Source organism: Platalea leucorodia (genome assembly GCF_965183815.1).
Source record: "Platalea leucorodia genome assembly, chromosome: 1".
Taxonomy (NCBI): Eukaryota; Metazoa; Chordata; class Aves; order Pelecaniformes; family Threskiornithidae; genus Platalea; species Platalea leucorodia.
In genome coordinates, this window is record NC_138823.1 from 56,699,095 (window position 1) to 56,726,343 (window position 27,249).

General features: G+C 44.8%; 1 protein-coding gene across 3 annotated transcripts; it reads left to right on the forward strand.

Annotated features, from left to right (window-relative positions):
- Positions 1-1,913: 1,913 nt before the first annotated feature.
- TWSG1 (twisted gastrulation BMP signaling modulator 1) lies at positions 1,914-27,249 on the forward strand. 3 transcript variants are annotated; one of them, XM_082315355.1, is made up of 5 exons: positions 1,914-2,052; positions 4,122-4,287; positions 11,951-12,050; positions 16,413-16,679; positions 24,840-27,249. In XM_082315355.1, the coding sequence occupies exons 2-5, from the start codon at positions 4,165-4,167 to the stop codon at positions 25,019-25,021; spliced, it is 672 nt and encodes a 223-aa protein (XP_082171481.1). In that variant the 5' UTR covers positions 1,914-2,052; positions 4,122-4,164; the 3' UTR covers positions 25,022-27,249. The 3 variants fall into 3 exon arrangements, with proteins under 3 accessions (XP_082171481.1, XP_082171483.1, XP_082171482.1); XM_082315357.1 differs by having other exon boundaries at positions 1,946-2,052; positions 4,160-4,287; XM_082315356.1 differs by lacking the exon at positions 1,914-2,052 and adding an exon at positions 3,598-3,682.

The following is a 27,249-nucleotide window of genomic DNA, read 5'->3' on the forward strand; positions in this document are numbered from 1 at the left end:
TAACTCTTTTTCCACTTTTAATTTGTTAGGTACCTGTGGGAGGAGAAGGTGTTCCTGCTTTCATATAGGAATATCTTCTTGACATCACCCAGAACTGAAGATGTTCTGAGGAAAATGCAAATGTGGTATTCTTCTGAAAGTAAAATACTCTTCTGAAAGTAGCTGTAAAATTTTAAAAATAATACAGAAATCTGTATTATCTGCTTAAAAAGACAAGGAAAAAATGGATAAAGCTGCAAGGTGTTAACAACTAGTAAGTGGGTACGAGTTTACTTCCATCGGATACTTAAGAGTAATAAAAAGTAACATACGTAGTGGGAAAACCTAATATAGACTTTTAGAAGTATGGGATATGAATAATTAGGAGTATTTCATAAAGAACAGAAAAGATAAACTGGGTTGCAGGAGCGTTGGCTGCATTCGGCAACACGCAGGTGACAAAAACAGTTGGGAGGAGGGAGACAACCGGGCGGATTCACAGCTGGAGCTTGGGGCGGGCGTACGCGGCGCCTCGGCGGGTGCTCGGGGCGAGCCAGGGCCTCGGAGCCTGCGGCGGCCGGGGCCGGGGAGCAGGGCGGCCTCGGGGGCCATGGGTGTCCGGGTTCCGGTGTGTTCACTGTAAAACAAACAAAGTTCATCCTCTGCAAGCATCAGCAGAAACATTTTTGTGATAATTTGAAAATATTTTGGCGGTATCCTATCTCATGAGGAGACCTGAAGACAGATGCTTCTGAGGGTTAGCCTGTGTTTTCACGGAAAGATGATTTCCCATTATCAGGGTCTGCGAAACAGATTTTTGCTTTTTTCAGCTGCAACTTAGTGAAAATGTAGTTGCTCAGAGAAACGGGACTGTCCAAATGTTTCAGTCCCTTAGGCAACGATCTCCTGGCTTCTCTCATTCAAATCCAGGGTTTGTTCCAGTTGTGTTTTGGTTTTCTTGTTTTCAAGTTTACTCTGTGGCATGATGCCTAGCCTGTTGGTTAAGGCCACCCCGCTGTGGATCTCCCTCAGGAAAGCGGTGCGAGCTGGGAGGGGAGCAGGAGGGGCGAGGCGAAACGCAGCGGTAACTTTTTGGGGAGAAGGCCGTGTTTCCTTGGCGAGGGTCTGGCTGCCCCTGGGAAGCCCGAGGGCTACTGCGGGTTTCTGGGTGCCCAGCCAGGTTCATCCTGCGCTCTTCGAGGGACCCAACCTGTTCCCTTGGCACGCAGGAGGCCCAACCACCCCCCAGCGGTGTTTTTGGGATCCTGAGCGAGGCCGTCGGAAAGCCCGGGGCCCCTTCCCCATCCCAGGCTGCCCCTGCCCGCCCCGGGCTGGCTGCGGGCCCCTCCGCGCCACCTGCTCGCCGGGGGCAGCTCCCCCCGCCGCCGGCTCTGTCTCGGGCCAGCTCCTGCCCGCCCGCCCCGCGGCCGCAGCTCCCCTCGGCGGGCTGCCTCCAGCGGCGGAGCCCGCCCGCTTCCGCCGCCCGCTCCCCCCCCGCTGCCTCTCTTCTCCCCGCGGCGCGGGGCTGCTTCCCCGGGCCCCCTCCGCTGCCCGCGGCAGCCCCGCGGGGCAGCCCCCGCGCCCCGCTCCTCCCCTCCCGGCTCCCCCGGGCGGGGCTCTGCCCCGCGGGGCCGCCGCTGCTCTCCCTCCGCGCACCCGGGCGGGACGGGGGACGCCCCGCCGCTCACCCGGAAGAGGCGCCCTCCCGCCGCCGCGCAGCCCCTCCGCAGGCCGGCTCCTGAGGCGGGCCCCCCCCGCCGCGCCCCTCCCGCTCGGCGGGGTCGGGCACCAAGCTCCCAGCCGCCGGTTCCCGCCTTCGCCCCCGCCCGCTCCGGGGCGGAGGGTCCCGGGGCGCGCTGCCGGCGGCGGGGGGAGGGTCCTGGCGCCTGACGGTGCCCCGAGGCGGGGCGGTGCGAGGCCGCGCCGCCGCCTCCGCGCTGCTCTGCGGCCGAGGGGGGAGCAGCGGCCCGAGGTGCGCGGTTGCTGCCGCTGCTGCTGCTGCCGCCGCCGCCGCCTCCGGAGCAGCGAGAGCCGCCGGCGGAGCGGGGGGTGGCCGGCCCGCGGCGCCGTCCGGTGAGCCAGCCGTCGGCGGGGCGGGGCGGGGGGGCGCCGGCGGGATGGAGCCGGCGGCCCGGGAGGAGGAGGAGGAGGAGGCGGCGGCGGCGGCGGGGCCGCGGCTGCTTCTTTGTGGAAGGAAAGTTTCGGTGCGGCTCGGCGCGGCCGCCCCGCTGCCTGCCGGAGGGGGAGGCCGGGCCCCCCGCCGCCGGGGGCGGGGGGCCGCCTGCCCCGGGCCGCTTGGGCGGGAGGGTGCGCTCCCTGTCACCGGCCTGCCGGGCCCCTGGCAGTGCCATCTTTGGGGCCGGGGCCTCCCGGGAGGCGACGGGGAGCCGAGCGCGGGCTGATCGGCCGGAGGCGTTTTTTGGGGGGGTCTTTCCCGCCCCGGGTGTGAGCCCGCCGGTGAGGGAGAGCGATGCTGAGCCGGGGCTGGGGGGAGCCGGTGCCGGCGGGGCGGGCTGCGGGAGCGGAGGGGCGGCGGGCAGGGTCGCGCTCCGGGGGGGACGGGGGAAGGTAAAAAGTCCGGGGAAGCAGCGGGCGGTGAAGCGAAGACCGAGCGGGGCTGGGGAGGGGGCGGGTGCGCGGGCAGCCCGGGGCGCCGAGCAGGCTGCTGCTGGCAGCGGCGTCGCTCCGGCCCCGCTTTTCGGGAGCCTGTGGTACCGCCGCCCGGCTCGGCCCGTCGTCGGCGCGGTGCGGTGTTGCAAACACGCCCGGGTCGCTGGGCTAGCCCGGCATCGCGCTCGCCTCGGCTTCTGCGCCTGGCCCGCCGCGGCGCAGCAGCCGCCGCTGGGTTTGGGCCGGGACCGCTTCTCGTTTAAGGGAGACTTTCTTCGCAGGGGGTGGCTGGGAGGGTGAGCGGTGACCCCCTCCCGAGGGGGGCTCCCCGGCTGCTGCGGGGGTCCCTCCCGCTCCCGCGGGGGCGGGGTGAGGGGTGGCGGGGCGCCCCGCGCAGAGGGACCCGGGGGCATTTAATAACCGTTGTGAGAAAGGTTAATCTGGCACAGAAACGTCCGGATTGCGCCCTGTTTGCACGTCGGCTTGTTTTTCTGCTTTTTTAATGTTTGGATAAAGTGTTGGGTTTTTTAGTTCGTGAAGCAGAAAAACATTTCTAGATACCGAAAGAAAGAAATCCAGTGCCGCATTAACATTTTTTTCCCCTCTTATGAGAACAATACAGGCTCACTGTAAGCTTGCCCAAACATGGGCTGCCTTTTATTATATATTGGTACGGTGCCTGGTGCAACAGGGTCCTCTTTTGGCTGGGTTCACCCGCTCAGCACCAGTAAGAAGTGGCTGGCACACCGGGGATGGTGCCGGGTTGGTGGCAAATACCACCTGCTGAGAAGCTGGGTTTTCACAACGGGAGAAAGGTGGAAGGCTTTGAGCAAACCCCGTTCCTTCTGTTTGAAGTAGCAGATGTTCGGCTCTGGTTGACTTCAGTCACTTGCGTGGCTCTTGAAAGCACCTTGTTCAAAGTCTCCAGTACTTTTTTTTTTTTTTTTTTTAAATGCTGGTGTCTGTATTTTTTAAAAAAGAAGTTAACAACTTTGTGATTGAATTGAAAGCCTATGTGACATCTGTCGGTACGAAAACAACTGTCTGTCTACATTAAAGATGACACGGCAACTTACCTTCCGTACGGTGAAAGGTTGCTGTATAGCTTTGGTCCTAGATACCTTTGCGTACCTTTAGCCTGAGGAGATACTACATGAAACCTATCTGTCTGCTTTATGCATTTACAGAATTAGGTCTTCATTGGTGGGTTTTCTCTTCTGAGGCATTTTTTTATCATCACTGCTTATGGGGTATCATATTTGATATTGCAAGCTCGAGATTGTTCACTTAAGTTTACTGCAGTTTTAATCCAAAGGTGCAATAGCAGAAAGCTTCAAATAAACAAGTTAGCTGGGGGAGGAGGGGTTGGGTTTGTTGTTAAGCACCCCAATTTGACCTTTTTTTTTTAATTGCCCGCCCCCCCCCCCCCCCCCCCAAAGAATTAACCTTTATTGAAGGAGTTGCAAGGGTGAAGGGAAGTAGGATTTAACTTGCGTTCCAATAGACTTTTCAGTTGCTGGTTTTTATTTCAGTGCTGGTTGAAGTACTTGTGAAAATTGCTCACCTGCAGGAAACATGAGGTCACAGTACGTCACGGCGCCCACAGTCACTCTCGTTCTGTTCCTGCTGTGGATCCAGTCGTCAACAGGCTGCAACAAGGCGCTCTGTGCTAGTGATGTCAGTAAATGCCTGATACAGGTACGAGTCGTGTTTCCTTTATTTGCTTTTGAGCGCTTAAGAAACAGTTGTGAAGCTGTGTCTTGAAAAGATCCAGTGATAAAAATAACTGGTATTTTATGTTAAATAGTGGGGTTTTTTTAAAGAAGTTAATTATGGTCTCCTGCACATGTAAATGCACATTAACAACCATTTTATAGATAAGTGCATGTGTATATGGGCATGTTTCTTTTTTTAATCCTCGACATTTTCAAGTCATTTTCAACCCAATGATTGCTGGCTTATTGTTAGAAGCCACTACCAGTCACACTGTTAGTTTTCAGTCTCTTCTTCTTTATTAGTGATATTATGAACAAGCAGCAATTTAAAACAGACATTTTGTTAGAAAGGTTTCTGTAGGCAACAATTGGGTTTTTTTTAAAGGTATCTGCAATACCAGCAGTTCAAATGTGCTTACAATGTTCTGATATCTGTCTGAGATGTTCCCCTTAACTTGCAATCTGTCCGCTTCCTTAACTCTCCTGGCCCAGGCAGAGGGTCAGGAGTTGATGCCTGATGTGCTCCATAATATGAGGTTTGTACAGTCGATGAAAAGATGCCTGAAAACTCACATGAGAGAACTAACACGAGTAGAGACCTAACTTGTCTTAGAGTCCTGAGGTGCATTTGGAAAAGCTTTTTGATCAGGAGGGACCTATGGCTGCTAATGGTAATGAGCAAACTCTGAAAGCGTGCGGGTCTACCTTAAAAAAAAAAAAAAAAAAAAAAAACCAAAAAAAAAAACCAAACCCCCAAAAAAACCACACCAACAAAACCAAACAAACCCTCGAAAACCCAAACAAAACACTTACAAGTTGAACTTGTAGACAATGGAAGTTAAACTCAAATCCAGCTGCTGCTTTTGACTCACTGTGTGTAATGTCCGCACAGTGAAAGAAACTGACTGAGACCACGTTGCTCTTCTTACAGCAGGAGTAGAGAGGCATGAAGTGCAGCAGAACGAAAGCGCCTTTTGTAGCAGAATTGCAAGCAGTTCTGGTATTTACCAAGTCTTTATTTATTGATGGTGTATTGAGCACGCTTTTTGACTCTATATTGGAAAAAAAGGAGCCATCGTGTGGTCAGAATAGAATAGAACAGAATAGTTCAGTTGGAAGGGGCCTACAACGGTCATCTAGTCCAACTGCCTGACCACTTCAGGGCTGAACAAAAAAGTTAAAGCATGTTGTTAAGGGCGTTGTCCAAATGCCTCTCCAACACTGACAGGCTTGGGGCATCGACCACCTCTCTAGGAAGCCTGTCCCAGTGTTTGGCCACCCTCTCGGTAAAGAAATGCTCCCTCATGTCCAATCTGAACCTCCCTTGGCACAGCTTTGAACCATTCCTACGTGTCCTGTCACTGGATACTCGGGAGGAGAGCTCAGCACCTCCCTCTCCACTTACCCTCCTTAGGAAGCTGTAGAGGGCCATGAGGTCGCCCCTCAGCCTCCTTTTCTCCAAACTAGACAAACCCACAGTCCACAGCTGCTCCTCACAGGACATGCCTTCCAGCCCTTTCACCAGCTTTGTTGCCCTCCTTTGGATGCATTCAAAGGACTTTCACATCCTTCTTAAATTGCAGGGTCAGCTGCATCTTCTTTAAAAGAAGCCATTTCTTACTGCCTCTTTGTAGCTTGGAAATGTAAAAGCAGAGAGCACAAATATCATAGGCCAGTAATGTGCTAGTATGTTTACTGTAAATGTATGATCACAGTCTGAAAAGTGATGCAGAAGTGGTGTGAAGCATTTCCATGTTTACTTCATTCCATTGACTGCTGTATAAAATTTGCCTGGTTTACAAATAAAAATACTTGCTGGATTCACGAATCCATCTTGTGGCATGAAGACTGACTGTAGGCTGAACTGTCTTCTTTCGGGCTTCTGCACTGCCATTGCTTTGAAAAAAAAAAAAAAAAAAAGAAATTGCTGTTGCTTCTAAATCAGCCATGGTCTGTAGAATTGTTAAATATGGGAGCAAGCAAGAGGCCATTTTCAAAGACAATGTCAGTGTTTTTGCTGGTGTGTTGGGCATTGTGCACTGTGACAAACTGATGCACTTAAAAGTTCCTTTTGCATTTTTTTGTATCACCTGTGGACTTGAAACCTTTAGAAAGTAAGATGCCAGTAGCGGCACTGGATGTATGAGGCACTTAAATAGCAAGCACAGTGGTACAGATATGTTGATACATATGCAGGAGAAAGCAGTGGGTCCAGATGAATGGGGACGAAGGGAAAAACAGGGAAGATCTATAGTCTCTTTTTCCTCTGCCGATAAGGGAGTCTACCATCCATAAAAGTACAGGCATCTCCTTTCCCCGTACCTTTTGTTGGAGTCAAGCCTGAGACATCCAGCATTTAAACTTCATTTTTACGAGCTAGCCTGGATAGGGCGCAGCCCAGAAGTGGAGCTAATGCTACTGGAGTCCTTCCTCAGCTGGGAATGAGACAGCTGAGGTTCAGCGCTGCACGGAGGTGGCTCACACAACTGTGCTTTACTTGGGTTATGTTGGCATCTCCGTAGCGATACAGTCCTGTGCATGCGAAGGCGCCCCTGTACTGCTTCACAGTAGAGAGGTGCGTTCTCTCTTTACTTTGTACAGGTGATGTGAAATCCCTTTTTAAGCCATCGCCCTAAAATCGAAATGGTATGCGGTTCTCCGAGACCCTAAAGTAACCCAGGCCATGTGAGTTGTGTACGTTTACGGGGGAATTCCGCTGTTCATTTTCACCATCTGGCTGCTCTTTTTTCTGTGAACAGTCCTGACATACCAGTGAGTATTCATTCTTCATAGAAGAAGAAATCAGGTCAGACTAGTCTGATTGTGGATATGAAGATTCCTAAAGCTTTGACTCCTAAAGCAATTGTCATCTTTCTTCTTGGGTTTTTTTGGGTTTTTTTTTTGTTTGGTTGGTTGGTTGATTGGGTTTTTTTAAATCTTCAGCGCTGCTGTGGCAGAAGCGCTGCACTGCTGCATGAAGTGCTTGTTATTTCTTGGGTAGGCATAAAAGTAGAGTATATCCATGTATTTTTTTTACCCCTCTAAACTCTTCCTTCTGGAGAAATCTGAACTTAAAAATAAATTACTGCATTGAGTGAATTTGCTTGACTATCGCATGACATTTTTGCCTAACCTGTTTTTATAACTGTTCTAGTTTGGCAAAATCTGTGGCTTGAAACCAAGATAATGTCACTCGGAGACAACTGGGGGAGCAAACAGAATGTGAATGTTTGTCATCTGCATCTGCATGCAGAAAGTGAGGCTGCCTGTCTTAGAGGCATAATGAGACAAAAGACCTACTCTCTCAAAAAGCATACAGTTAACATAAATATTTTTGCCAGCATGGCTAGAAGTAGTACAGTCATAACTGCCGCTCCTTAGGAGCTGCTCTGCTTAAGGGTGGTCCCTACATAAATATTTATTTTGTTAGCTCCAGAACAGAGCATGAGATCAACAACTTGCATGCATTCAGCTTTCCTTTTACATCTTGAGGCTCTAGCTTCATTGGTACTCTCGTAGTCCACTTCTTATTTTTCTGTAAGCAAAGACCTATAAGAAAATAGCTTTGGGCATCTCTCCACATAAGCTTAGCCTTCACAAAAAACCCTTGTGGCTTCCTGTAGTTGTTGAAGGAGTTGTGGATAAGGCTTGGGAGTGTAGGCAGAGTGGGACCACAAAATTAGTTCCCGTAAAGGCTTTGGATGTAGTGCCTTCCCATGTCTCTGGAATTGGGGCTCTGAAGTCAGTAACTGACTGTTACTTTGCTTTTCAGGTAGGCCACTGAGCCCTGGTTGCACACGACGTGCATATTGCACTATTTATTGTAGCACATCTGTTGTTGACTTGGACGCATGGGTTGTTTTGATGTTTCCATGTGTGGAGGAGATGAGAAGGCCAGTTACGCTCGCTGGGCGGAGTGGAGGCGTATATTGTGTCCTTGCAACATGGAGGAAATCCTTGAAGGCAGAAACTTCTAGGATGGGACGTTCCCACAATTGTTCATAGCAAACGGGTTTGAGGCGAGTCCCAGGCTGGCTCTTGCGGTGCAGAGCTACCTGCAGTAGTCAGGCTTGGGTGGTACGTCCGTGTCGCGCTGTTGTGCTCAGCTTTGCTGTCTCATCTGCAACAGCTCTTTAAACTACTGCTGTATGTAGGAAACAAACGGTGCTACAGTTCAGGCATGGATTTCAGATCTTTTTAAAGAGGGGTTTTCCGCAGAATACAGTTTTCTTTCCCTCCTGAACACTGCGTGCCTGCAGTCACCTTGGCCGGTGCAGCATCATTCCAATTAAAATCTCTCTGCGTATTTGTCTTCACCTCCTGTTAATCTTGTGTACAAACTCGTCAGCTTGAAAGGATTTCCAAGACTTCTTAGTCCTGTGGTATGAAATAAACACCACTCCTTAACTTCAGGGCTTAGGCATCTGAAAATTACTTTTAGTGTGTATGTTGTAGCTCTAGTACCTAACGCAGTTGGGTTAACGAAACAGTTCTGGCTGGTTTGCTTCCAGGAGATTTTCTGTTATTAAACTGTTCTAGGAAAAAACATTAGCTCTTTTTCTTTCACGCCCCCTTCCAGTTTGCAAAGATGTTGCCAGTGCCTTCAGGTCGTGTTTCTTACTGCACTGAGAAAATAGTCTCTGTCATTTCAAGAAAGCTTTGAAAACATGCAGATGTTAAATACCTTCTAAAAATCTTTATTTGCTCTCTGGAGCAGAAGTATCTTTATTGTACAAACCTGCCTGCTTCCTGTTTAATGCTGTATTTTTAGACTTAGAGGCTTATTTCTTGCCTAGCAAAATACATTCTCCGATGCACCTTCAGTAGTTCAGCTTGGGAAGTTGCCAAGTTGACTTATGAGTAATATTTTCTTCCACTGACGCCTCACCACCCCCAGCTATCAACAAGGAACGTTTCTCATTCTGCCTCGCTTCACCCACGTCTCATATAAGCATTCTTTTAAAAAGATGCATCCTGTGCAAGTATCCAGTGTGGATGAGTCAGGCAGAAGGACTCAAGAGTGGTTAAGGAAACGTTGTACGTGCAAACACATATATGGAAAAACATACAGTTATTGCCCTGAAGAGACAGCAGAACTCTGAGAAGGGGGGAGCTGGAGAACTGTGCAGCAGACTAATTAGGTTGCTCTTTCTTCCCTCCTCCCCCTCCAAGTTAAAAAAACAAAAAAGGTAAAAAATAAAAATAGAAAATAAAAAATACACTACTTATAAGCCCTTCCTATAAAAGTAAAGTTATTAAAATACTAGTAGGTATAGTGATGCTATCCCAAGCTAGTGCTTACACATATCAAAGCTAAGCAGAATTTTTTTATTACGTTGCAAATGTATAATTTAAGGTTACATTTAATTCAGTGAGAATACTCTTCTTAGACTCAACACAGTGCAATCTATAAAACTGACACAACTTAAATCCAGTGGATTTTCTGGCTTTGATTCATACATTACATTTAATAGTTTATGGAGAATCGCCTCCTCCCACATACTGGCTTGTCAGTGTTGCAATGTCTTTAATAAGTATAAAGTCATTTGCCTAGTTTTACTGTTGAAGAACAAATATATAGGATGTTTTTAATGCTAATATGTATTAATATTATTCTCTGGCCAAGCTAACAGTATTTTACTCATGGTTGTTCTTCAAGTTGTCTTATTCAAGCTTTTTATTCTCAAGGCTGACACGATCTGTTTATCAGACGGTAGGATAAATATTTTAGAAATGCGTCATTCATTCACATAAGTCATCTTTCTAAGTTTGTGGTGTCTCCTCTTGTGGAAAAAATTGTATATTTTATTAATGAGCCTGTTTTTCATCTTTCACTTGGAAACAGCATAGTAATAGGTGACAGTAATAAACTTTGAAGATGAAAAAGTAAAAAATCTTGGTAGTTTTCCACTCTGTAAATAAAAATTCAAGACTTAACTAAGGCTGCATATTGCAAAAATGCATGTGGAGCAGGAGTTCATGCTCAATCACTCCGCAGGGCAAACAGTTCACATTAAATTGTGCAGGCGACAGCATTTCTCAGTGCTATGTAGAACATGCAGTAGTTTGTGAATTTTGTTTCTTTGCCGGCTTGAAGAAGTTTTGTGATCTAGGATGAAGTGAATGGAAAAATAACAGATCAATGCATTTATACTGCATTAATATGTTGTAGCCTGTCTGCAGCAGGTTTGGGGGTTTGTTCAGTTTTTGTCCAGGACTGAGAGCCCTGCAGCAGAATTACTTGGAGTGGAGTGTTGCCCCCTCTGCTTCTTCCCAAGGCGCTACAGAAAGACGTTGCAGGTGATGTTTGTGTCTGCCTGTAAGGAGTGGTGTCCCTGACCCAGCTGTGGTTACCTAGGGTGGAGCCTCAAGTGGCAACTCCAGGTTAGGAGAATTCCATGCCAAACCGTCGTCTTGCCCTTCCCTCCTGTCCACGTGCGGTCCGGTGCCTAGCAGAGATTTGCCAATGGCTCTTCCAGTAAAGCTGGGATCCAGTGGTCAGTGTTTCCAGTAACGGGACTTTATTTTCTCACGAGTTGTGTGTAACGTGATAGTTAGACAGACATCATCAAAACCAAATTCTTAGACAGGACAACCAAATGTGACTTCTTGACTGTCCACGTTTTGCACTATGGCGTAATTCAAGCCCGTATATTATCATCACGTAGCCACAGTCTTTCGGCTGAACTGGAATTACTAGTACGGATTTGAGCTAGAGGGAAGGAGACAGCCCCGTTTTTAGATTTCCTTCATCCATGTAGGCTATTTCCATGCTTCGAGGTCTGCAAGTGTAGTGTCTTCAGCAGGACTGCTAAACCAGCGCCTTCAGGTTTAGGTAACATGAAGAGAAAGGTTTGTCTTTTTGCTTCCATGCCTTTTCTGTTTTTCTAGCTTAATAAGGGTTGAAGAAGAATGTGTGTGCATACCATTTCACTTTCTAGAGGCTCCAGCAGTGTTGGAAGTATCCCAAGGTGTCGAATGGCAGGGGGGGAAGGAGAATGAGGGTTGTTTTCATAATAGCAAAAATCAGCTGGACCTGGGAAAAAAAAATATCTGATCACTAATATTGCAAATGGAGAGCAATGTGTAACAAGCATTCAGAGATGCACAAAATCCTGTGGTCAGATGACTTAACCAAATAAGTTCCTTTTAGAATCCACGAATAGGTGTGATGGTAGACGTCGTGTATCTTCTTCGGTATGCACATGCTGCTTATAGTAACTTCCTTTTTTAACTAAATTATAACGTATGCGCACTATTTCTATATAAAGAAACATCCTTCTCTGAATTTCCTGTTGTGATGGGAAAAACATTCAAAGAACTTGTAGATTCAGGCATACGTAGAAGTGCACACACCTTTCCCATGAACAGGATTTTATTCTCTTTTGAATGCTGACTTCGGATTTGTCTTCAGAATTTCATCTTTAAAAAAAAAAAAACAAAACAAAACAAAACTTGCAAAAGATCCTTTTATAAACTAAGATCGGTTCTTTGGCTGGAACTATTGTACCGTTTACTCACTGTATTAATGTACTAAGCTTTTTTAATGCCGTAATTTGAGTTGCGGCTTGAGGAAGGAATGCTGTGCCGTGTTAGCATTTTACATCTGGGGTTGCTGTGGTGTAATGAGTTTCTCTTGTTTTCAGGAGCTGTGTCAGTGCCGCCCTGGGGAAGGGAACTGCTCCTGCTGTAAGGAGTGCATGCTCTGCCTGGGCACACTTTGGGATGAGTGCTGCGACTGTGTTGGTAAGTTTGCATTTGTTTGGGATTTTCTTCTTTTTTTAAATTGCTTCCTCCTGCCACATGCTGAGCTCACAGTCTTATAATAGAAGTAAAACATCGGGACAGAATCTGTGCTTTAAACATCTTACAGCTCATTCTGTGGGTACTGAATAAATTACTGTGGGGAACCAAACATTTGAAGGCTGTATCTGCTCTATGGAGTGGGGGGTGGCGGTAGTCCAGATTTTGCTTGGTTAATGTCATTGTAACTGACTCTTAATTTTGTCTCTAAAACATAAACTCCTTTTTGAATTCATCTTGAGGAAACTACGCAGCACCTGCTTCATGGGGTTGGATGTTGTACGGAGGTTTCTGACTGTACAGTGGATTGACAGATACCTCACAGGGACGATTTTAGGTTTGAGTTCCCTTGTGAATCCTTGGGACTAGTAGTAAATGTGTATGGCCCAGTGTTTTCATTGTTCTTTTATTTGCAAAAAGAGCTCTTTGTGGAGGGTAAGAAAGAGGCATACAAGTTCTTACTGTAGGATTAGATGACAGTCTTAACAAGAACAGCATTACTGCTAACAAGTAGTGTTCAGACTTTCCAGATCTTTGCAAGTGAATGCTGCTCCTGCTTAAGGAGGATATATTCTAGTTCTCTCTCTTGTTTTAAATGTATTGAAAGCTTCATCCTCCTGTGGTTGCTGTAAGTCTCCCTCTGCTGCTGTTCAAAATCCACCTGGCTTCCATGAAAGGGATGCATCCTGAGTATTGTACTTGCTCTTAGCTGCTCTGGCTGGCTGGGTCTTCTCTGAATTCATGAAGATGATTAGCTGCAAAATGCTCATCTTCAGTGCAGTCCATTGCTTCTCCTGTTCCATCACGATGTGAATATGCTTTCTGACATCCTGCTTTTTCCTTGGTTCTGGCTAGCTTACCTGTGCTTTACTGTCTTTCAGCAAGCAGTGGAGTGGTATGGTCCTGCGCATGTGTGATTCTTCCCAATAGCATAAAGTATTTTCAGCCCCTGCACCTGTGGAGGACATAAACTTAGAAATAAGCCTTAGAGTTTGTTTTTTTCTTATTTGATCTGAAATCTTTTAGTGGGCTTCTTGAAAAGTGAAATACAAATATATATCTCTCCTTTTTTCCCCATCCCCTTTGCCCTTCCAATGTCTTTTTGATTTTTGTAATGTAATACTAAAGTGTGCTGTTGTGATGTTCAGTCATAGGAGTGAGGAACAGGATAGTAGGTTATTTCCCTAGTTCAGAACTGCTATCTGCTGTAGAAAATAAGGCTTAGTGTGCCAGTCTCCTCTAGGGAGAGGAAAAACCTACCTCTTGGGATTGTGAAGAAAAAGAGCTGAGTCCACATATGGGTTGTTTTTTTTTTTTCTTTCTAAACCTGCAGATTACTCGCTGTTCTGCTGTTCTTTCCCATGGCGTTATCCAGGCGTTGTGTTAACGAGGTTTTGGGTTCAGTTTCCCAGTACTGAGTGAACTGAAACATCTCCTGATGGTTCTGCAGGTGCCTCAGACCTTGTTGGTTCTATGATATGGTCCTATTCTTCTCTTCAGCGTAGGGTCATCCTTGCTGTAGCCTTGTTCAAATGAGGGAACAGGAGTGCATGCCATACCCAGCTTCCTGAGGACAGTTCTTTGCTGATACTTGAGCTGATATTTAAGTCTCTTTATAAGCTGATCACGTCTAATGTGAGAGCTGATAGGTTGTCATGTCTTTCAGGTCATTTCTGCTCTGAGGTCAGGAATTGCCTCCTACCTTCCAGCATTAATTTTACTTCTGGTCAGTTGTTGTCCTGTGTTTTGTGTGGATCTTCTCTCCCTTCTCTGACAGGGATAAAGACACTACAGGAGGGAGAACAACAACAGGTTCCTCTTTCCTCTGTTTTTCTAAGCTTTGTGGGTTAAGCTCTTCTAGTCCCTTACGTAAAGGCTTGTCTGCTTCCATCATTTCAATAGCCCATTTCTGCCTTTTCTCATCCAAGAAAGATGGATTGGGACTGTGTACAACACTGGGGGCTGGCTAAAATCTCCATGTGAGAACTGTGATGCTGGAAGGGAACTTGGATTTTCGATAACAATATTTAGAAAGAGATGGGTAAGAGGAGGGGACAAAAGAAGGAAAAATACTTAAATTAAAAGGATTATTGTATGGCTTGTTACAGTTGAATACATTTGTGTTTCTTTCAGTTGCAGGAGTCCTAGCTCTAGCATAATGGCATAGTTATATTTTAAATTCTGGGTATCAAATTCTGTCTTATATCATTGGCTTCCAAGGCAGTAATGTAGACATGTTTGTTCCTTACCAGTTGCTCTTAAGTTAAGCTTTTTTATTTTTGCTTTGACCAAAGCTACTATATTATAATAACTATTATAAAATTATAATAATTATAATTATAATACTTTTAAAAAATAGTAAGAGGGAAGGATCTTTGTGGAATGAGCAGTTACCCATTAAACTATGAACAATGGTTTCTTGGTACCATCTTAAGATAACATTTTCATACTGGATTGATATGCACACATACTGTCCACATTCTGCAATAATTTGATAAACAATCTTGATGTTATTTTTTTCCTGGGTGTCCTCCTTATCAGTGAAATTTATTTTCTGAATCCAGCCTGACGGAGGGGGCCCCTAGAAAGTCTCACTGATTTCCATTTCACAGCATTAATAGAATGACATCAATTGAAGTGTACATCTCTTGATGTATCTGTACAAACCTCTTACCTGGTTTGATATCTTCCTAATTAAATTTTAGGTGGGCGTCCTTTATTACAATTGTATGGTGAATATTCCAAGTGCTTACTAGAAGGTGATAATGCAGTGATAGAAATTTTTTATTAAAGCGGTTAGTCCAGAAACATCTGTGAAGAGCAAACCTAGTTGAGAAGAGTAGGAAAATAACTGTTTACAGTAGGAAGCTTGCGTAAGTGGAATTATTTTTTAGTGTGACCTGATGTTTGGAGGAGAGGGTTGTTTTTTTTTTTCCTCCCTACTTAATACTTGGCTCACCTTCTTTATAGGAGCAGACTATCTTGTGCTGTTCCTATTGTTAAATGCTGGTAATGCTAACCACTTGCTTAAGATTTGCCAGATCTCATGCTAATCATCATAGGCAAACTTCACCCTGTTTTGTTCATTATGGAAATCCATCTACTTAGATTGGAAAGATTGTGGTTTTGTATAAGGCTCTAGTTAAACATGATTTCTGAAGCTGGAGTCCTAATGGATCTGCAGGGCAGGAGATGCTTCTCTGGTTGTGTGGGGCAGGTAGACTTTGAACAGTTACGTCTCATATCGCTTTGATACTTTAAGGATTGGTGTGCTCTGCAGCTGTAGCTGTCTAAAACTGTGTCTGTGAAACTACCCAAAATGATTTCCAGGTGTACATAGGGAAAATGGATTTGTCTGTCTCTTGCCAGGTGACTTCTAATAGTGTTTTATGGCTTCTGAGTTTAAATACCTATGCAGATACAGCTTTTCTTTTTAATCTTGGTTGTTTCAGTATTCGGATTAAATCAATATACCTTTCAGTTTCATGGCTAGTAATAAATGTTAGTGTTTAAATGGTTAATGAAAAACTGGCAGCTGCATTGCCCATCACAAAAACATTTTGTAGGAAGTGGTAAAGAGAAAAAAGTTACAAGGTTTCAAAAAAGATATCACAAAAGACATTGAAAAATACGGAACAGGTAACCTGGAAATAAGCATTTTGCCTGTAGTGACCCCTCCAACTAAGAAGCAAAACAAGGTTCATCTCAGCTGTCTCTAAGCAGGTAAAGTAATTCAGACTTTTGATCCCTCCTGATAGTGATCTTTGCATCTCTGGCAGACAACTAAAAAGATCCAGCGCGCTGCTGCAGCGGATAAGATCGAATACTTGAATTGTGATGAAAAGTTTCATGTACCTCAGGACTTGTCAAGATACTATCTTCGTTCAGTCATAAGCTTTCATTCCAGATTTATGCTAGTATTGACTCTACTGTGCTTTGTCTCTTTTCCCAGGGGAAGCAAACCTTTCGTTGAACTCTTCATATTCTAAACCGTAATGCTAGTATAAAAAGGGAAGCAAAGGGCTCTTTAGATGAGGTTTTTGTTTTCACTTGGCTCTCACAAGTCACAGGTGTGTTTTGTGGAAGTCTGCGGAGATCTGAAGCCTGCCATTACAGAAATCTCATCCTGCTGTATTTGGTGGCACTTCTGTTGTTGAGCTAGGAGTGGGATATATATGAAAGGGCTCTGTTCTGCTTAACAAAAAAAAAAAAAAAAGGCGATTTTAATTTTCTAAATATTCCTGCCTGTTTCAAAGAGAAGAGTTTAGGGATTTTCGTGTAACTTGCTCTTCCATTCCTCTGCAGGTATGTGCAATCCTCGCAATTACAGTGACACCCCTCCAACATCCAAGAGCACTGTCGAGGAGTTGCATGAACCAATTCCTTCCCTTTTCCGGGCACTGACAGAAGGGGATACTCAGCTGAACTGGAATATCGTTTCCTTCCCTGTGGCAGAAGAACTGTCGCACCACGAAAACCTTGTTTCCTTTTTAGAAACAGTGAACCAGCCACAGCATCAGAACGTCTCTGTTCCAAGCAACAATGTCCACGCACCTTACTCTAGTGACAAAGGTAACGAGTATAGTGTCTAAATTCCTAGCGTTTCCTCTCGCCTCTTCCAGGAGCCTTCTCGGTGCCTCTTCTGTGCTTGTCTGTGCTCGCTTCTTTTTTTCCCCGTAAAAAAGTCTGAAAAGTTCAGTCTAATTTTGAGCATGACCTAACAAAAGGAGTGAGGCAAAAACATTGAGGAACATGGAAGATGGTGTTAAAGCGTCTGATGATCTTAAGAGACGCTGAACGACGAGTTTGTTATCTCTATAATTCCTCCTGTGCCCTGAGGCAGTTTGTTCACGTTATTTCACGTGCACTGGCATGGTATGTTCTTTGACTTTGAAGCAGTTACCTGTAGCTTAGGAGATAGGACAGACCAAAAACTGAATCCAAATCATGTATCAGTGCAGAGGTAGGCAGCTGAAATGCATGGCTTCACATGAGAAAGCCGCATGCCACAAACCATTGTATCTGGAGTAGATGTTTATGTCTTTCACCTGAGCTGGCGTAACTGGAACTCTTTCGAAGGATAGTTTGTAGGAAATCCAGGATTAATAGTAAACCTGAGTAAGATTAGCAAGATCGCTCTTTATGTTGAGGACGGATATGTGACAGACAATCTTAAAAATAAGCAATTTGAGGGTGGGGGGCTCAACTTATGGACTCATTTCTCTTATTTTCTATCAAGTTTTTTATACTCTCACCTTCAGTTTAGAGGACAGACTTCAGAATGTTGCTTGTTGGGGTAGGGAGGGGAAGATGAGAAGTTTGAGGTAGTGACAACAGTGCCGTAAGAAAAATACTCTGCTTCTTCGTTTCCATACTAAACCTGAAATACTTTTCCCTGCAAATCATTACATCAGACTTAAAAGAATCTCATGAATAGTTCATAGTGAAATTGCTGCTTAACAGGGAAAAAAGAGTGTCTGATTTGTTTTATGAGTGTAATTAATGCTTTACTTCCTTCCCAACACACGCTTTAAATAATCGTAACCCCATATGTTGCTGTTGTGATGGCTCTTTTATCTTATCAATGAAAGATACCCTAATTGATGGACACGCTGCTTTTCCATACCATTGTGAACCTTTGACCTAGTTACGTTTCTGAGTAGGAGTGCTGTTGATTAAATGGGACCGTGATGGCAACTTTTCTAATTTCCTTTGGTTAAGGCACGTTAGAATAATAAATTAATTCCAGAACTGGGAAACCAGATGGTCAGAAAGCATCTCATTCATATGTCTCTGACGTTATTAAAACACTTGTTCGCCATCATGAGAACGATGCAGAAAGCCATGTTAAACGGCAAGCCACAAAAAGCCCGGTGTGCAAACACTACAGTATTTAAAGATGTAAATTATACTTGGGGGAAAAAAATTATGCTTGGAACAATCTTGAATATATCCCACTGTACTTAAGTACTGCTGCCCAGTTGGCTGTTCCCTGAGAGTCCCTTACTACCATACCAACAGGATGGGCTAATGATAGTTTTGGATTAAACTTGGAAATTGCATTGCTTCTCAAGGGCGTGGAGGAGTTTTGAGTTTAACAATACAGACAAATACATAACACTGCAATTTTTTCTTAGTCAAAAGTCTCCTTCATTTCATTTACTAAGAACGTATTAGAGATTAGGTCGAGAGGGCTTTCACTGGAATGATGACAGTCCAAAACCAACAGTTATATTTGGAAATAGTTACCACATGCCACTGGTTTTCGGGCTTCAGTAGACACTTAGAATAGAAATAAATGTCAGAGCTGTTCTTGTAATCATTGGCTATGCCTCCTCCATCTTAGTGATCAGTAAAGAGCTGGAAAAGGTAGAAAATGGCTTTCAACATCCTAAACTTTAAGTATCTAGCTATGTAAGCCTGTTGAGGAGTCTGTCATTTCTTGGTCACAATGTAGATAACTTTGTAGTGCTCTGCTTTTTCAGAAGTCCTATTAAAGTTTGCTTATAAAACCACGGATGGTTCGAGTGGTGAGAACAGGAGAAGGTGGAAAGAAAGGTTGGCTGCTGGCCTTGGTGGGTTGATGTTTATTATGGTGGAAGCAAGGACAACTGGGGAATTGCACCTTTTGTGCTGGATGTTGTGTGACCCATGGGGTGGCATTGTTTTTAATACTTTTTTTGAGGAGTTCACGGGGAACGCAGTAACCAAAAGGTGGAGGGGTAGTAGGTCAGATGCCAAAGAGCCTAGTGAGCGTGGGCACAGAGAGGGAGCCCAGGAAGCTGCTGGAGCCTGATGGCTTCTGCCCATGCAAAGTTCAGTCACACAGTCGAGTCACTGTGGTTTAACAAGCTAGCGTGTGTTAGAAGAACCAATGTAGTACAGGGTGGGTCTGTGCATGTGTATCTGTGTGTGCTCAGCTGCAGTAAAGACAAGCATAGCCTGCAGTGGAAGAAATGGAAGACTGTCTCTTTACCCTTCTCCCCAAACATGCTGCTAGGCTTAGGGCAGATCTTGCAAATGGAGACGTCCTTAAGGTGACTCACTAAGCAGTCATCTTCAAGGCCGTGACTTTCAGGGATTTGAAAGAATATTCCCGTGAGCAGGAACAGAGATGCGTTATGTTTTATTTACGGTGCTGTGCCTCCTTCATTTTGTGGTTCTTCTGTGGCTCCTTGCATGCTTCACTCCAACACGGTGTGCTGGCAGCAGCCTATTGCATTGCCTGTAAAGGGAGAGGGGCTAATGAGAGGTAGATTTTGGTAAGGCGACAGTAGTCTCTGTGCTGTCTTCTGGAATACATCCTAAAATTTGGAAAGGCTCTGCCTACAAATACCCGTTGTCATGTCGTGTAACACAGTTCTGATTTTAATTTCAACACGTGTTCATGCAGGGATCGCTGTTAAGCTGGTCCAGGGTGCCAGACTTGCTCGATGCAGTTCTGGGTGAGTGCCAGGAAAAGCAGCACCAGCCACGGGAACCCACGAGCTTTGTTCCTGAGTGGCCTGAAGCCACCGGCCCCGGGGGGGGGGGGGGGGGCAGCTGTAGATCTGGGAGGAGGCGGGGTGCGGTGAGATATAAAGCATTCCTTTCTCGCCCCAGCCTACTGCGAGCCCAGCCGCCAGACCTTGAACTTCCCTGTTATTATCTTAATGAGTGTCTTCCCTTTCCTCTTGTGAATTGACTTTTAACATTTTAGCTGCCAAAGTATGCATGCGCTGCTGGAGCTGCTGTAGTTCTCCATAGCAGTAGTTTCTGGTGTTTGAGCCGCTACTTCAGAGAGGATTGCGATGATTATTAATCTAGAGCTACATTTATACCTTATTCTTTTTGCTTTACTTTTAGCTGATGCCCTCAGAGCTCTGAACTGCTAGTTCAGATGTTTAAATAAGCCTAATTGTTTCAGATGATGACAGGATGTTGGTGAGAGGGGGGAACTAGATAATCTTTTGGCAACTGATGAAACAAAATCTTTGTTGTAGTTAAGGGTTTCTGACTTACACTGCTTGGTGACAACAGCGGATGGCGTCTGCTCTGTGCTTCTGCTCCCCTCCGGTGCCAGCCAGGTAGAGGAGAGCTAGAAATCCAGTGAAGTGGCATCTACCTCTGTAGGTACTCTAGGGAGATTTTTTTTTTTTTTAATGTTTCTTTTTATAAATTCTGATTGGCATAAAATGGTATGGCTGCTGGCTGGACAGTTACTTTTTTAAAGTACTTTTAGAGCTACAGGTAAACAGACCAGCAGACAACTGAACTTACATAGCACCTTTAACTTCAAAGGTGGCATACAGAGAATTGTCATTAACTGGGAAAGTTTTTTCATCTTGTAGATGGGCATTTTTCCTTAACTTAGAAGAACTGAATTGTTTTATCTGCTCTGAGTTGCTAAATTCTTCCGTAGTGCACCAATACAGATCTCACTTGCAGCACAGACAGTATCATAGCAAAGCCTGATAGAAACATGAGTCCATTTCTTCTGGTCATTTTGAATTTAGACTTGATTGTTGTTTCTCCTATGCAACCTTTGTCGAATATGAATTAGGAGGAAGAAAGGTGAGAAGCTCATGTTCTGGGAAAAGAAGAATGCTGCTGCATCCTTCTCCCTCCCCACGCCTGTAGTCTGTGGTCCTTACTGTGTGAAAATTGGCAAAATGGAAACGAAAGAGCTGTTACTGCACTCAGTAACGTCCTTTTTATCTACACTGAGGGAGCCAAGTGATGACTATGTAATTAGGTTTGTGAAACAATTTAAATACTCTCCCAGATCCCAGCTGAGCCTGTAGGTATGTATTTTTTTTTCCCCTGTGGAACTCTCTTTCTGCAGCCTATAAAGACAGATTTCGTGCTTGATGCGAGGAACTCCTGTGCTTTCAGTAAGTCAGCATCTACATGGACGCACAGGCGCTGCTGAGGAGAGAACCAGGAGTGTCCCTTGACGAACAAAAGTGCTCTCTGGCCAATCTGACTCATTCAGACCTGGCAAGTCTCTGAGTGAGCGAGACTTCAGAAACGGTTTGGTAGCATGTACAATGGAGCATGTCCTCCAGCTGCTTACGAGAGCTACTGGGAACCAGCCAGGTCTACTGCTGGCTCCGGCCTGCTGTGTACAGTCTGTCCTCTCCCCTTCGCAGCATTTTTGGACGGGTCCTCCAGGACCTAATCCTCTTGGCTTGTCTGCAGGTGGAAATAAACTTTCTTCTCCACTCTGCAGTCAGTCAAGATTAATGTCCTTGGTTGTTGCTGCCACCTTAATAAGGCTGAGGTCTGGCTTTGGTTCCCGTTTTGGTCCTGGGAGAGTGGTCGAGGAAACCAGTCTCTCCAGTCTCACAGGGCCCAACTGATATCATCTGGTTCTGCCAGGGTTATGGCCATGGTGCTGCCCCTTCCTCCAGCCTCCTTCCCCCTGGAGATATCTTCACTCATGCAAAAGCGCACCTCAGCGTTACTGCTGAAGAAAGGCTTATGTGCCTCCAGCTGGGGCATGATGCACAGAAGGAACATGCCAGGCTGAGTGGGTCCTCATGGCAGGGGAGCCGCTCTGGGCATTTCAGTCCTCTGAGGAGATGGTGCTTGGAAAGAGGGCCAAGCAGAAGCTGTCTTTGTAGTGAAGAGCTAGATGGTGCCTCTGGGTGAGTCAGAGCTACCATAGGGATTCTCAGCAGTGCGTTAGAAAGTGGATGCTGTGGCTCTGAAAACAAGAGGAACAGCTGGGACTAGCCATCTCCTGCTATGAGGAGGAGTAAAACGGGAAGGACAACCTTCAGGTAGACCAAGCCTGGATGGTGAGTCCTGCTGTTGGAGGAACAGCAGAGACGAGACTGCTGGGAGGGGTGCCAGTAAGAGCCACTAGCTGCTTTGTGCATCCTGCTGCTGGAGGAGTACCAGAGCTTGGTTTTCTAGGGATGGTACTGCTGGTTGTGCCCATCTGCTGCTGTACACATGCTCCGCTCTTTGTGATACAGCCTGCTTTTCCACAGGCTGTGCCTGTGTCCTGAGCCACCAGCTTAGTGCATACGTTGGTTAGGTTCCACTGAGCAGCAGACAGGAACTTCAGGCATGGGTAGTTCAGTGTTATTGATCTTTGCGCCCTATAAATCACATGCTCTTCTTCCACAAGAGGTTTACTTCAAGTTTCAGCAGGCATAAGCTGATGAATTGGGCTCCTCCAGAACTTCTGAACTGGTACTGTCACAGATGAGGCTAACACAAAGGTGAGCACAGGAATCCCCTAACCTAGACAGGACTGGTCATTCTCTGGTGTGAGGACAGACTGCAGTTGCTGGGAGCAGCTAACCCACCTCAGAGTGTGCACAACCTTCCTGACGATCTTTCCTGACCTACTGGCTTTCCTTTGCACGTTGCAAGTAGGAGTGCAGTGATCAATGTGATAGCAGTGAGCATTTCTAGCCACCCTTTGGAGAGGACTCTGGTTTCTTAAAAGAGTTGTTCCACTACTGTCTAGGGAGAGCATGAGCCATTTTGCCTTCTCAAGATGATCCGGAGACTAGGTCAGTCAGGTGGAGATAGCACCTCAAAAGGTGGTTTTGCAGCAAGAACTCTTTCTGGATTATCCAGGATTGCCTGTTTTGGGGCAGAGGCTGTGTGCCTCCAGCTGACACCTTCTAAGACTGACCTTAGTTATGGCATTTAAGGTCAAACTTGAGAAGAAAACTACTAAAAAGGGATCAAAGGAGTGAACTGGGATGAAGCAAGAGGGTATAAAAAGCATGAATACTTCTTAGAGAGGCTTCTGTAAGAACTCTTCCTCTGGTTGCTGTGCCTCAGGCTTTATTATAAAGGGTCACAGAAATACACGTGCCAAGAATGGGACAGAACTTACACAGCCACAGTGTATTTTGTTGAAATTCCCAGCAGTACTTCAGGTACTCCAAGATTTCTTGGACGACTGCAGCTTTACTCACAGCACAGCTTTCCTGGCAGCAGAAAACCGCTTCAGCTATGGGTCTGCACTTCCTCCCCAAGATCCTTCTTGCCTGTAGCGCTGTATATGGTGCCTGCAAGAAGCGTACATCAGTTCAGAGCCTGAACAAGACCGTTAATTCTTCTTGCTTTCAGTGGGCTGGCAGCATGTCCTGTGACCCTCTTGCAGCTGTTTAAGTAGTAGTAAAATAGTTTGACAGTGATCAGGGTTCCCTCATACATGTTTTGACAAATGGTAATTCTTGAAAGGGTAGGCATGGTTTCCAGATGTCAAGGAGGAGGACGCGTCCACAGAAAGGCTGGCGGGTACATTGGGCTCTCCTCCATGTTGTGCTGTTCCTTGCCACCTGCCCACAGAGATCATCTATTGTTGGTGCTGGGGAAACTGACTGCGTAGATCTGATGGCTTGTAGGGTGATGGAGACCCTTGGTGGCCTCAGCTCACCTTTGGACCTCACTTTAGGAGCATGTCATGAGATACGCATACTACTGAGGTTGCTAATCTGTGGAACACCAGTGTTTTGAAGGGGAGGTTCTGGTGCACTTCAGCCTCCCAAGACTTACTCGCAGATAAGAGACTGAATAAACGCTATGGTTAACACCTGCACTGCTCCGAGAATCCTTCGGTTACTCACCCTTCTCTATATCTCCATAATAATTCAAAAAAAACCCCCACTGTCCTGATTTACCATTTATGTTTGGATTACATTTTTCTAATCCACGTTGGAAGGTAGGTCAGTATGTTTCTCCTGCATCCACACGCCATAAGCAGTAATAGGCTCGAAAGCCCCTTGATATCTCCCGCTCACAAACCTGTCTGATGTGTGCAAGTGAGACATTTATGTTTGCCAGACAGCTTTTGGCTGTGCTTTTCCCCAAAGTGTGCCAAGTTACATTGGGGGTAAATGTGATGCAATCAAGATCCTTTGGAGGATGAACGAGGTTACGGTGTAATCACCCGGCCAGCACAGCAGAAAGTTGGTGGAATCTGTCAGCGTGCAGAACTGGAAGCAGCCTGGGGAGGGATGTTTTCGTTTTATAGCTGTGGTGAATGCCTCAGCTCCAGTTTGAGGTTCCAACGCCAAACTTCATGGCATTTCAAGTAATTGCATGGATGTTAGAAGAATAAAGTCAACGCTTAGGCAGAAGGGGTTTCTTAATCTTAGTAGTAAAGCTAATGTTGTTGCTCTAAAAAGAAGAAAAAAGTGTGCCATTTCAAGTTGAGGAAAACATGATTCTCTAACTCTGTGATTTAACGTAGTTTAAGAATATTATTGAGTTGTGAGGGAGAGGAAATGTTTACACTTAAATAAGTGGATTTTGATGTTATTTAAATAACTTCTCTAAACCTGAACTTTTTAAGGATAGCATATAGTAACTGCTGGCAACTGTGAAAGTGATATCTTGGTGATAAAGATATTACCTTCAGAGGACAGATGCTTGCTTCTTATTTTGGCATAGCGCATCCTTACACTTTAAAAGGTATCCCTCATAACTGTGGGACACACACAAAAAAAAAAAAAAAAACAACAAAAACATTCTTGCCTGTGACTATAGAAATAAATTAATCCAGAGGCAGGTTGAGTTGTAGACACTGAAAACTTGGAGTTGATAGATTGCATTTAGGGTCTCTGTCTCTTCTCTCTGCTTTCACCTGTTTTTTCTTTATGCCTTGTAGTCATGATGATTTGCAGTCCTACTTCAAATTCTGCACATTTAATTAATTTTTAACTAACCTTTAAAAATATTTTAAGACCTTTTAAACGAAATTTTTTCCCCCTCTTGGTTTAGAACACATGTGTACTGTGGTGTATTTTGATGACTGCATGTCAATACATCAGTGCAAGATCTCTTGCGAGTCCATGGGAGCATCCAAATACCGATGGTTTCACAACGCCTGCTGTGAGTGTATTGGGCCAGAATGCATCGACTATGGCAGTAAAACTGTAAAGTGTATGAACTGCATGTTTTGAAGCAGGAAAATTGTAATATAGCAATACTGAGGCCAAAGTAATCTCTCTTAGTTAAAGAGATGAGGATTGCAAATACTGCGTTTTGGTGGAGTGCCTACTGGTTGCAATTAAATGTACCTGATTGAAAAAGGTGTATAAAATCTGAAAACTTTTTTCTTTTTTTTTTTTTTTTTAATTCATGTAAGCAAGGCTAACTAGTAGAAGTTTCCACACTATGTTTTAAATTTATTTTTCTTTATTTCTGCTCGAATGGTACAGCCATGCTCATCCTTGCCGTTCTGATTGTTTTCCTTTGATTTGAAAGTATTGACTATACTGTTTTTCAGAATGTAGTACTATATCTAGTAGTTTAGAGTAGGGAAACCTTAGAATATGGTAATGAGACTCCCATCATCTAAGTTCAACAAATAATTAAATGGCTGCTAGTTTGGAAGGGAGGGGTGGTTGTTCTTTAGGGGCTGTTTTTTTTTGTTTTAGTTTCTGGTTTGGGTTTTTTTACTTTATTACCTTCCAGTTTTTGAGCTTAGCCTTCTATTGTGAAAATGGTATTTGGGGAAAAAGAAAAATTCATGCTTTCTCTTAATGTTCAATGCATGGGCTGTCATGGATAAAATCCTAACTTCTTAGAAGGGCTGCCCAACAAAACACTATGTATGGGACACTTTTCTTCCAAGTTTCATTTGCCCTGGTCTCATAAGTACATTGGGGCCTGTGTTGCATAATTTATATATTAAAAAAAAAAAAATCTTTCAGTCTTCTCTTAGATACCAAAATAAAGCTGTTAAGTGCAGTTGCATCTCCCTCCTTTTGCACTGTTCTCTAGGGTTGCTTACTCCCTGAACGTTCAGTCCAGTAAAGGAAACACGAAAGGTTATGATGGATTTAATGACTAAATGAATAAAGAAGAATGAAATGTCATGAACTAGCAAGCGGTACAGGGTTACCAGTTGAGCAGTTGGCAAGTTCCCATTTAGTAGTTTGCTGTGAATATTTATTCCAAAATATATATATTTTTTTTTTCTCCCATGAAATGTTGTCACTGAAGAAGGAGAGAGATGTGCACAAAGGCAAAATTAGGGTGTTCTGAGTTTCGAACATTCTGTCCATTTTTCTAAGTAAGAGTTTTAATATGATGACAGTTACATAGCAGTTACTATGACCCAGTTAGGTCTCCATTGATAATGGTACTAAGTACAAGAATAAAGTATATGAGTAGTTAATGATCAGCTTTTGATATTTATAATGATGTGGGTTTTAACTCCTTGAATTTTTTTTAATGCATATATGCATATGCACACACAAAAAAGAATTACAGTATTCATGTTTCTCTCACTAACCTCAGTCTAGAGGGATTAAACTGTTCTCTAGTCACACCTGTCTGTACCATGTACAAATGAAAGCAGTCATTTTAAATTTATTTTGTTGAAAAGTTTGCTTGAATGGTTTTTTCATGTTTTTTCTCATGATACAGTTCTTTCAGTATGATGAAATAATAATAAAAAAATCTATTCTTGTGAGATAATGTTACTTTCTTCAGTCTCTTTTTCAGCTATAAAGAAGTACTTGAAAGATGAATGTTTATTGTTTTGACCTAGTGGATAATGGAATACTTTCATACTTTAGATTTGCAATTAAGTGATAAATCATAGATGTGAACAGAAGAACTTAGCTTATCACGAAGGAGTTGTTCTTCCTATATTTGACAATTCATGTTATCATTTCTTCTGCTTGAGTTTCTTAAAATGAATGGAGAGAAAGAATATGTTAGAGTAGCTGTGACTGTAGCTGGAGGGTGATGCATCATCATTCTTGACCAAGATAGGAGACATGGAGAAGAATTGCCTCGGGTCATTAGCGTGCTTCGGTTTCTTGCAGTGTTAAATTATTGGAAACGTTATGGTCGTTCAGAATCTTCTTGGGGAGGGAAAACCAGGGCTGATGTTTCTGGTCGGGCACCTGCTGCCCTATGGATCTGTGACACCGTCTCCATTTACATCATCAGAATTTCGCTGTGAGGTCAAGTCAAGGGAACAGCAAGGGTGGGGAGCAGGAGGGAATCTGGGACTGGCCCAGCAGGTGTCCAGGAAACACTATGGGGAAGGGCATAAAAATGTAAATACAGTTGTCTGTGTAATGGCCTGAGAGTAGGCAGCGAGGATGCACGCTTTCTGGGGCTTGCCTTGTTTTTTGTAATTCCTGATGCTGTCGAGGTTGCTATAAGTGTTGTG

Excerpts from the sequence above, each read along its gene's own strand:
- TWSG1 (XM_082315355.1), top strand. The coding sequence starts at position 4,165 with ATGAGGTCACAGTACGTCACGGCGCCCACAGTCACTCTCGTTCTGTTC. Across the intron at positions 12,051-16,412 it reads TGAGTGCTGCGACTGTGTTG|GTATGTGCAATCCTCGCAAT; the intron begins GTAAGTTTGCAT and ends ATTCCTCTGCAG. Across the intron at positions 16,680-24,839 it reads ACCTTACTCTAGTGACAAAG|AACACATGTGTACTGTGGTG; the intron begins GTAACGAGTATA and ends CTCTTGGTTTAG.